General features: G+C 45.0%; 1 protein-coding gene across 1 annotated transcript in view; it reads right to left on the reverse strand.

Moving 5' to 3' along the window:
- Positions 1-9968, reverse strand: part of LOC145163330 (ATP synthase subunit beta, mitochondrial-like) — a 54188-nt gene extending 44220 nt beyond the window's left edge. Inside the window, exons 1-7 of the mRNA XM_079082170.1 lie at positions 9843-9968; positions 9578-9653; positions 9401-9489; positions 9207-9324; positions 9011-9114; positions 8827-8918; positions 7573-7645 (exon numbers count right to left, since the gene is read on the reverse strand). Of these exons, the coding sequence (XP_078938296.1) occupies positions 7573-7645; positions 8827-8918; positions 9011-9114; positions 9207-9324; positions 9401-9489; positions 9578-9653; positions 9843-9968 (678 nt within the window). The remainder of the gene's footprint in view (positions 1-7572; positions 7646-8826; positions 8919-9010; positions 9115-9206; positions 9325-9400; positions 9490-9577; positions 9654-9842) is intronic.
- Positions 9969-10189: the final 221 nt, after the last annotated feature.

The following is a 10189-nucleotide window of genomic DNA, read 5'->3' on the forward strand; positions in this document are numbered from 1 at the left end:
TAGTGACCTGCTAGGTCGGTGCTCTTGTTGCGAGAGATTGCTATGATTGGTGATTAGTGAGATAGATATGTTTGATGCTAGTATATGCCATATATGTTAGGTATGCGCACATGGTTATTTTCTTGTTGCTTGGGTTGAGGCGGTCCTGCTTTGTGTTGAAGGCCAACATACCCTATGAGCGGTCCGGGGAGACTGTAGGCCCACGTGGCGGTCCAATTATGCCGAAGGCTCGGGACATATTCAGATAGACTATAGGCCCTACAGGGCGGTCCAGTCAGGCCGATGGCCCAGTATGCATGTTGTTGATTGTTTGTTACTGTTATGGTATTATCGGTGTGGTATTGGTATTTTGGGGGTAGCTCACTAAGCCCTCGGGCTTACAGTTTTCAGTTCATTGTTTCAGGTACTTCAGGAGATCATGGCAAGGCGAAGGCGTGACCGTACCGCTCCTCATCCTTATGATCTGGTTATTGGGACACTCTGATGAATAATGATTGAAAACATTTTTGTAAACAAGTACTATCTGGTTTTTATTTATGATTGAAAAAGTTTAAATTTGGCGTGAAATTTTTGGATGTTACAAGTTGGTATCAGAGCCTTGGTTTGAGTGAATTGGGGGAAATACTCGTGTGAACCCAGTCTCAAATGAAGGGAATTTTCGGAATAAATTCTAAAATAGTTTTCAAAATAAAGGATGGAGGATGCAGAGGGTACGATCAGCCGGAGCCTGTAAGTAAACCCCGAAATACCATACAGTTATTTGATATTATGATATGATAGAACAGTATGCTAGTGTTAGACTAGGAATCTTCAGGAATCGCATGATAGACTTGCCTGATTATATGATGCCTACTAGACTAGGGTTTCTTGTATATGGAATTGACATCATAACTGTAGGTGTTTAGTGTATACATCACGGATGTGTATAACCAAGATATTATAGCCTGAGAATGTCTGATTCGACCTCAGTGTAGGATTGGATATTCGAAAGTCTATCGGGTCCTGCGTTATGTGTGGCTAGCATACACTAGTGCTGCAGGGTTGGTGAAAATTTCATGGATGTGTGAGTTGTGGAAGCTGTGAGATCAGTGGCGAGATAGTCGATATTCCCCTAGGAGTGAGGATTGAGCGCATATTATGTTGATGGTAGTATTAGGGCGTTGTGGTGATACTTGAGACAAATATGGGTAGGTGCGGAAGGTAGTATGGGCCCGTACTACTGAAAGCACAGGACCCATACGCGTAGCAAGGAAGTCACAACCCCTAGGGTGGTGGGAATTGGTCTCCTGATATATGTTGCTTATCTGACATCTTGGTTATATTTTCAGTATGGTGGTGACGAGACGTTTTACTACTGGATCTGGGTCAGGATCAGGATCAGGATCGGGAAACGGAGGGTCGGAGGTGCCGGTAGCACCTGAGCCCGTGGTACAGATAGGGACAGAGGAGTTGGATGCCAGGATCCGGGAGATTCTGCATGACGAGATTGCTGCAGCATTCCGAGCGCAGCTGCCAGAGATGTTTGGGTCGATTAAGACTGCGATGGTTGAGTACTTTGATGAGCGATATGCAGCTCTAGCAGAGACAGCTGCCGCTGCAGCCACATCGGCTGTAACCACGGCAGGGGTTGGAAGAGGAGCCGGCAGGGCTTTCCAGTACCAGGACTTCGATAACACGAAGCCCCCGACGTTTGATGGTACACAGGATGCGATCAGGGCTATGAGGTGGTTATCTGACGTGTTCACGTGTTCATGTCCTGCTGACCAGAAGGTCAGGTGTGCCCTAAACTTGCTAAGGCTTGGGGCAAAGGATTGGTGGATATTGACGACAGGGTCGTACACTGATGATCAGCGGGCTGCTGTCACTTGGGAGCAGTTCCGGGATATGTTCCGCACCCGCTACGTTCCACGCGTTGAGCGGGAGCGGCTTGCTCAGGAGTTTTTGACATTGAGGCAGGATGGGGAGTCAGTGATGGAGATCACTCGTATGTTCACGGAGAGGGCTATGATTTGCCCGGATTTTGCTTCCGAGCAGTCTCAGATGACTCATTATCTGAGTATGCTCAAGACTGATATTCGACAGTTTATTGCTACGCAACGTTGTGACTCTCTTTTGGATCTTTAGGAAGCCGCGAGGCAGCGCGAGTTGGAGTTAGAGCTGTAGTTGAAGGAGCAGCGTCACGTTCCGGCACAGTCTCAGCCGGCACCTAAGCGGTCCAAGACCACTGATACTCGGACCGGGGGTCAGCAGAGCCGCACTTGTGGAAAGTGTGGCAGGGGCCATTATGGGGTTTGTCGAGCAGGAGGTGGTTGCCACAAATGTGGCAAGGAGGGGCACTATGTCAGGGACTGTCACCAGTCCGCCCCTCCAGCAGATATGAGGATTTGTTACCATTGTCATCAGGTTGGTCACGTGAAGACCAACTGCCCGCAGCTCGCCGCCAAGGCGGCGCAGGGATCCGCACCGGCTACTTTGAGGATGGGAGATGGGAGGTCAGTCAAGGTGGAGCCTCCGAAGGCTCAGGGGCGCGCCTTCCAGCTCACGGCCGAGGAGGCCAAGGCAGCACCGGATGTGGTTGCTGGTATGTTTCTATTTTCTGTTTCAGTTATTATATTTGTGTTATGCTTATCGATGGTACCTGTGTTTAGGTACGTTTCTAGTAAACTCTTTGCCTGCTTTGTATTTTATTCGACTCGGGGGCGAGTCGGTCGTTTGTATCTCATACTTTCAGTAGAGAGTTCAGTGTGTCGGTAGATGAGCTTGAGTGTCCGTTGCGAGTTTCGATCGCCAACGAGCACGGGGTTTCTACTTCTTCGGTCTACCGGGGATGCGAGCTGGAGATTTTCGGGGTATCATTCCCATTCCCATGGGGGAAGTATGTGTGATCGTAGGGATGGATTGGCTCAGCCTGTTTGGCGCCATGATCGACTGTGAGGGACAGCGAGTGGTAGTTCGAACCCCAAGTGGGGGAGAACTGGTAGTGTATGGTGAGGGCACCAGAGTGGGAGCAGGGTTTTGTTCAGCCGCCAGGACTCGGCAGTTCATTCAGCACGAGTGTACTAGTTATTTAGCGTATGTGATAGATACGCGGATTGAGGATCATACTTCTGTTTTAGAGGTTCCAGTGGTTAGGGAGTTTGCTGATGTGTTTCCAGAGGAGTTACCTGGAGTGCCTCCGGAGAGGCAGGTAGAGTTCAGGATTGATCTAGTGCCGGATGCGGCCCCTACCGCTAAGGCGTCGTACCGTCTGGCACCGCCAGAGATGCAGCAGTTGGCATCTCAGTTGCAGGAGCTGCTGGGCAAGCAGTTTATTCGCCCAAGTACTTCACCCTGGGGAGCACCGATCCTCTTCGTCAGGAAGAAGGACGGTTCGCACAGGATGTGCATTGACTATAGGGAGTTGAACAAGTTAACGGTGAAGAACCGTTATCCACTCCCAAGGATAGATGATCTTTTCGATCAGCTGCAGGGTGCATCTTGGTTTTCCAAGATCGATTTGAGATCCAGGTATCACCAGGTCAGGTTGAGGGAGGAAGACGTGGAGAAGACCGCGTTTCGAACTCATTATGGTCATTATGATTTCGTGGTGATACCATTTGGGCTCACCAACGCGCCGATAGTGTTCATGGATTTGTTGAATCGGGTCTGCAGACCGATGCTCGATCGCTCGGTCATTGTGTTCATAAATGATATCTTGGTGTATTCCAAGACCCGAGAGCAGCACGAGGAGCACCTCAGGGAGCTGTTGGAGGTTCTGCGACGAGAACGGATGTATGCCAAGTTCTCGAAGTGTGAGTTTTGGTTACGAGAGGTCCAGTTCCTCGGACATCTCGTTAACCAGCAGGGGATTTTGGTCGACCCGGCCAAAGTCGAGGCGGTTATGCAGTGGGAGATTCTGAAATCTCCCTCAGACATCAGGAGTTTCTTGGGATTAGCAGGGTACTACCTGAGATTCATTCGAGATTTCTCCAAGATTTCAATACCCCTCACTCGTCTAACGAGGAAGGGGGTGGATTTTCGGTGGGGCCCTGAGCAGCAGAGGGCATTTGAGACCCTCCGGCGGTGTTTATGTGAGGCGCCAGTGTTGACGCTCCCCGAGGGAGTCGAGGATTTTGTAGTATTTTGTGATGCATCCATCACAAGACTGGGGGCAGTCCTCATGCAGAGGGGACGAGTGATAGCCTATGCATCACGATAGCTGAAGCCGCATGAGACGAGATACCCTACGCACGACCTTGAGTTGGGAGCGGTGGTATTCGCTCTCAAGATTTGGAGGCATTATTTGTACGGGGTCCGTTGTACTATATACACGGATCACAAGAGTTTGAGGCACATCATTAATCAGCCGAACCTGAATATGAGGCAGCGTAGGTGGCTGGATGTAGTCAATGACTATGATTGTGAGATCCTTTACCATCCCGGTAAAGCTAATGTGGTTGCGGATGCCTTGAGCCGCAAGTCAGCTGGGTCTTCTACCCCAGCAAGGTGTATGAGGATAGCGGTGGATTCCCCGCTTGTGAGCTTGATTGTGGATCATTTGACCAAGAGTGCCCATTTCTTGGCCATACGGGAGAGTTCGTCGGCCAAGAAATTGGCCGACATGTACGTAAGCGAGATTGTCTCTCGCCATGGGGTTCCAGTCTCCATCGTTTCCGATCGGGATGTCAGGTTTACTTCCCATTTTTGGTAGAAGTTCCATGAGGAACTGGATACGCGGCTGCACTTTAGTACAGCGTTCCATCCACAAACCGATGGACAGAGTAAGCGAACCATTCAGACCCTCGAAGATATGTTGAGGACGTGCGTCATTGAGTTCGGTGGGAGTTGGGATTCCCACCTACCGCTTGCAGAGTTCGCCTACAACAACAACTATCATTCCAGTATTGGCGCCCTGCCTTTTGAGCTGTTGTATGGTCGGAGATGTAGAACCCCGGTCTGTTGGGGTGAGGTTGGACATAGAGTGATGGGTCAGACGGAGGTAGTCTTGCAGACTACCGAAAAGATCCAGCAGATCAGACAGCGGCTGCAGACCGCTCAGAGCCGGCAAAAGAGTTATGCTGATAGACGTCGATCGGATTTAGAGTTTCAGGTTGGTGACATGGTACTCCTGAAGGTCTCTCCCTGGAAGGGTGTGATCCGCTTCAGGAAGAGGGGAAAATTGGGTCCCCGTTATATTGGGCCATTCAGGATCATGGCCATGGTGGGCAAAGTGGCTTATAGGATAGAGCTACCGGAGGAGCTCAGCCGAATTCATAGCACGTTCCATGTTTCGCAATTGCGAAAGTGTATTATGGATCAGGAGGCAGTGGAATCGCTGGATGATATTCAGGTCGATGAGCGCCTGAATTACGTAAAGAGGCATGTGGCCATCTTGGAAAGAAGAAGAAGATTTTGTGGAACAAAGAAATACCTTTGGTAAAAGTGCAGTGGGAGCATCGGATGGGATCCGAGTGGACGTGGGAGCCGGAGGCAGAAATGCGAGAGAATTACCCGGTGTTTTTTATTCCAGCAGACTTCGAGGGCGAAGTCTAGTTCAAGTGGGGGAGAATTGTAACGCCCCAATTCTCAGGTATTGTTTAAATAAGAATTTAATTGGTTTCAAGGCCTACTCGACGAGTTGGTTGCCCTACTCGTCGAGTAGCATCGGGTTGGATTGCGTATTTAGTGGCCTACTCGCCGAGTCCAAGAAAGGACTCGACGAGTAGGAGCTGGCAGATGAAACCCTAAATCCCGGGGTTTTGCACCCTATTTAAAGAAGCATAAGCCTCCTTTGGCCTCTTTGTAGTCCATTGAGAGTCCAGAAGAACCCTAACTCGAGTGTGTGTGTATTCTTTGGAAATTTTAGGTTGGAAGAAGACTTTTGGTGAGGGAATCTCTTGGGAAGCAAGCTAGTTGAAGCAAGAGCTTGTGGGTTTCAAGTTCTGCATCAGAAAGGGCTCTCTTGAAGGTATTAAATCGTTTTTCCCTTGGCTCATTTTCTCCTAAACCCTTTTGTGCATAAGTTTAGGAAAGGATTCTTGTGTCTAAGCCAAGATCTGAAGTTGTAACTTCAGATCTGGACTCCCCTTGGCTTCTAGATTCATAAACCATCAGCCTTGTCTAGTATGAGCCTTCTATCAAGGATGTGACTTCATTGCAAGCTTAGTTGTGCCATTTTAGGGTCTTAATGCCTTGCATGCACGTAAAGTTTTCAACTTTACGTGATAAGCATGCCTAAGGAAGTTGGATCTGCAATTTGGGGCCTGGGCATGGCTTAGAAAGTGTCTGCGTGGTTAAAGGGCTGAAGAGACTCGGTGAGTCGCATAGTCGACTCGGTGAGTCATATGAAGATAGGCATTGAACTCGACGATTTGGATGAACAACTCCGCGAGTCCGATGAAGATTGTCGTCGACTCGACGAGTGGATGAACAACTCGGCGAGTCGGTTGAGGTTTCCCCAATTTATGTATGCGTGTGCAACCATCGAGTCGCAGGAAGGAAAACTCGACGAGTGGCCTTAGAGTTCCAATCGCGAGCCTTAGAACTCGACGAGTCACTCCGGTGACTCGGCGAGTGGTCAGTTATTTCATGGAACTCGGCGAGTAGCTGAGGGTACTCGACGAGTTAGGGTCAACATGGACTGTTGACCTTGACTGATGACTTTGGCTTTGACCAAAGGTTGACTAGTTGACTGATGGGGTACCTTGAGAGGTTGAGAACTTACAGTATGGTTATGCTATGGTAATAGGTGGTGGAGTTTGTGGCAGTGATCCGAGGGTTGAAGTTTATCCACCGAGTCGACATCTGCAAGGTGAGTTATCCTCACTATATCGATAGGGTCTAAGGCACCAAGGTTGGCCCTTTAGTTGTTATTGTTATGGTATGCTACATGTGGTTATGACCTGTTAGATCGGAATCAGGATAGACAGTATGTTATGCTCTTATGATCCGTAGGGATTGGTGTGTTAGTGACCTGCTAGGTTGGTGCTCTTGTTGCGAGAGATTGCTATGATTGGTGATTAGTGAGATAGATATGTTTGATGCTAGTGTATGCCAGTATATGTTAGCTATGCGCACATGGTTATTTGCTTGTTGCTTGGGTTGAGGCGGTCCTGCTTTGTGCTGAAGGCCAACATACCCTATGAGCGGTCCGGGGAGACTGTAGGCCCAAATGGCGGTCCAGTTATACCGAAGGCTCGGGACAGATTCAGATAGACTGTAGGCCCTACAGGGCGGTCCAGTCAGGCCGATAGCCCAGTAGGCATGTTAATGATTGTCTGTTACTATTATGGTATTATCGGTGTGGTATTGGTATTTTCGGGGTAGCTCACTAAGCCCTCGGGCTTACAGTTTTCAGTTCATTGTTTCAGGTACTTCAGGAGATCATGGCAAGGTGAAGGAGTGACCGTACCGCTCCTCATCCTTATGATCTGGTTATTGGGACACTCTGATGAATAATGATTGAAAACATTTTTGTAAACAAGTACTATCTGGTTTTTATTTGTGATTAAAAAAGTTTAAATTTGGCATGAAATTTTTGGATGTTACAGTTTGACATTCATCAAGAAAGAAATGTTTTTTTTTCTCACTTACCTGTGTGAAACGGATAATGTTGTCAATAAATAGAAGCACATCTTTACCTTCAGCGTCTCTGAAGTGTTTAGCACTCGGGCAACTGTAAGATTTTCTATATATAAATCCTTCACTTCTTTATTTTTGTCCTATATATGTAAACTTAAGATATAAATTTTAATTTATATTCAGAATTCAAAAGTGATATTGATTTATTTTTTTAATATTTCATACTCCACGTGTTTCAGGTGATGGAGCTTGTAAAGAAGGAAAAGTTGGTTTTGGAGGAACGGCAGATTAGTCTATCAGAGTTCCACACTGCAGATGAGGTTTCTAAATTCACTTTTATAATTATTTGTAAACTTTACAATATATATATATATATATATATATATATATATATATATATATATATATATATAATAACTGAAAAGGTTTTTAATTAACAATCTAATAATTTACTGCAGGTGTGGACTACTGGAACTATGGGAGAATTGATCTCGGTATGTTGCTAGTATTTGTATAAATGAGTTTTGAGTAAACATTTATTTAGTCAAATACTTCAATTGTATCTATTATTTATGCTCCGTTAATGATGGTTCTTTATGTATGTATGTATGTATGTGTTACATTTACAGAATTGTAATACTTGTGATGTGGTTGTTGGCTTGTTGGTTTGTCCTTGGAAAAAAACAAAACAAAACAAAAAAAACAAACAGGTTGTGAGGATTGATGGACGCGTAATTGGTGATGGAACAATTGGAGCTATTACTAGAAGACTGCAAACTTCTTTCAAGAAGCTGACTACTAAAGAAGGGCTTGGGGAGCCTATACCTGCCTATCATTAGCAGCTTGAATCCTGAAATCACACAATACATGTTTGCTAACTGCTTGAAATTATCATCAATCATTACACATAATTTGATGCTTTTATTTGTTAAATACTTTGACAATGAATAATCAAACATTTTTTATGTTCATGAGTTTTTATTCTTAACATAACTTTACTGTGGTATCCGATATTTAGCCAACTTAAGTCATCATAGTTTTTCTTTGCTATGTTTTGTTAATTTCTATAACATGGTTTTCACTAAGCAGACACTGTAATGGAGAACGGCTTCGGGAGTTTAAAAAGAAAAAGATGTGGAGTAGTTTAAGGAGCGTGAGTGCCATCCTAATAAATAAACTGAAAACAAGTTGTGCAAAATGTATATGCATGCGTGTAAAATTATGAATGAATCTTGCAAGGTTTTACCTTTCAAGTGAGTGGGTGGCTTTATTTTAGTCAGTCTGGTCAGCCCAACATGAGCACGGGCACCTATACGCTCGTTCATATGACCATACACAAGAACAAATTTTCTTTCACTCTACAAATAACAACAAAAGTACAAGTGATCATATAACCATGAAATGGGAAATTAGGAATGGAAAAAATATATATATCTATAAAAAGATTTACCTGCTTGTCACCTAGCTTGATGACACCACTTTCCATCATTTCTTTATAAATATGATTACCCTCACGTGTACGTTCTCCAACACCAGCATAGACAGAGAAACCACCTGAGGAAACAAAACAAAAGTTTTTTACAATTGGTGTCAAGAAAATCAAGGTGTTGTCTAAATTATATAAAGAAGAGCTAATTAGTAATCACCATGGGCTTTGCCAACATTGTCAATAAGCTCCATGATAAGAACAGTTTTTCCTACACCAACACCACCAGAGAGACCAATCTTTCCTCCTCTTTGATATGGTGCAAGAAGATCGACAACCTATAATATAACAAACAACATTTACTTTAAAAAAAATCCAAAAATACTACTAAAATACAACTCTTCAATGAATTACCTTGATTCCAGTGACAAGGACTTTTTGTTCAGTTGCCTGCTGTACAAAAGTTGGGGCTTCTCTGTGAATGGGTAGATAATGATCGGTTTCTGTTGAAATGAAGTGAGGAAGGATAAGATAGTCTTTCTAGGAAAAATGATGAAGGCGATGATACTTCATAGTAAACGAGACACTTACTGATATCGCCTTTGTGATCAATATGCTCTCCGATAACATTAATGATACGACCAAGAGTGGCTCTTCCAACAGGTACCTACAAAACAAAAAGATATCATTTTTAAGTTCCGGTAGAAGTAATGTAACATACAGATCTTAACCATCAAAATGAAATGGCATACATATAATTTTTCATTTGGATCTAGCACTTCGACACAAAACATCTCAAAACCCTAAATCTTCAATTTTCTTAATGAAAGTCCTTTTGAAATGAAGAAATGCTTACAGCGATTGGAGATCCGGTGTTGAGAACTTGTTGACCTCTCACAAGCCCTTTAATACCATCCATAGCAATAGTCCTCACCATATTCTCCCCCAAATGTTGTGCCACTTCCAAGACTAACCTAATCATTTGTGGTGGGTGATGGAAGAGAGAGAGAGGTTTGTTAAAGACAGGGCGGGGGCGGCGAATGAGATGTTTGATGATACCGATAAGAAGGAACAAGTAGCAGAGAAGAGGATCGGAGAGGAGAGAGAAGGAGGGAGAGGGGAGAATCGATTGCGAAGATGAAATATAGAAAGAAGGTAGAAAAGAACAAGGCGGGTTTTCAAAATTTTGGGGATTTTGTTTCC

Source organism: Lactuca virosa, chromosome 3 (assembly GCF_052849685.1).
Source record: "Lactuca virosa cultivar CGN04683 chromosome 3, Lactuca_virosa_CGN04683_v6, whole genome shotgun sequence".
Taxonomy (NCBI): domain Eukaryota; kingdom Viridiplantae; phylum Streptophyta; class Magnoliopsida; order Asterales; family Asteraceae; genus Lactuca; species Lactuca virosa.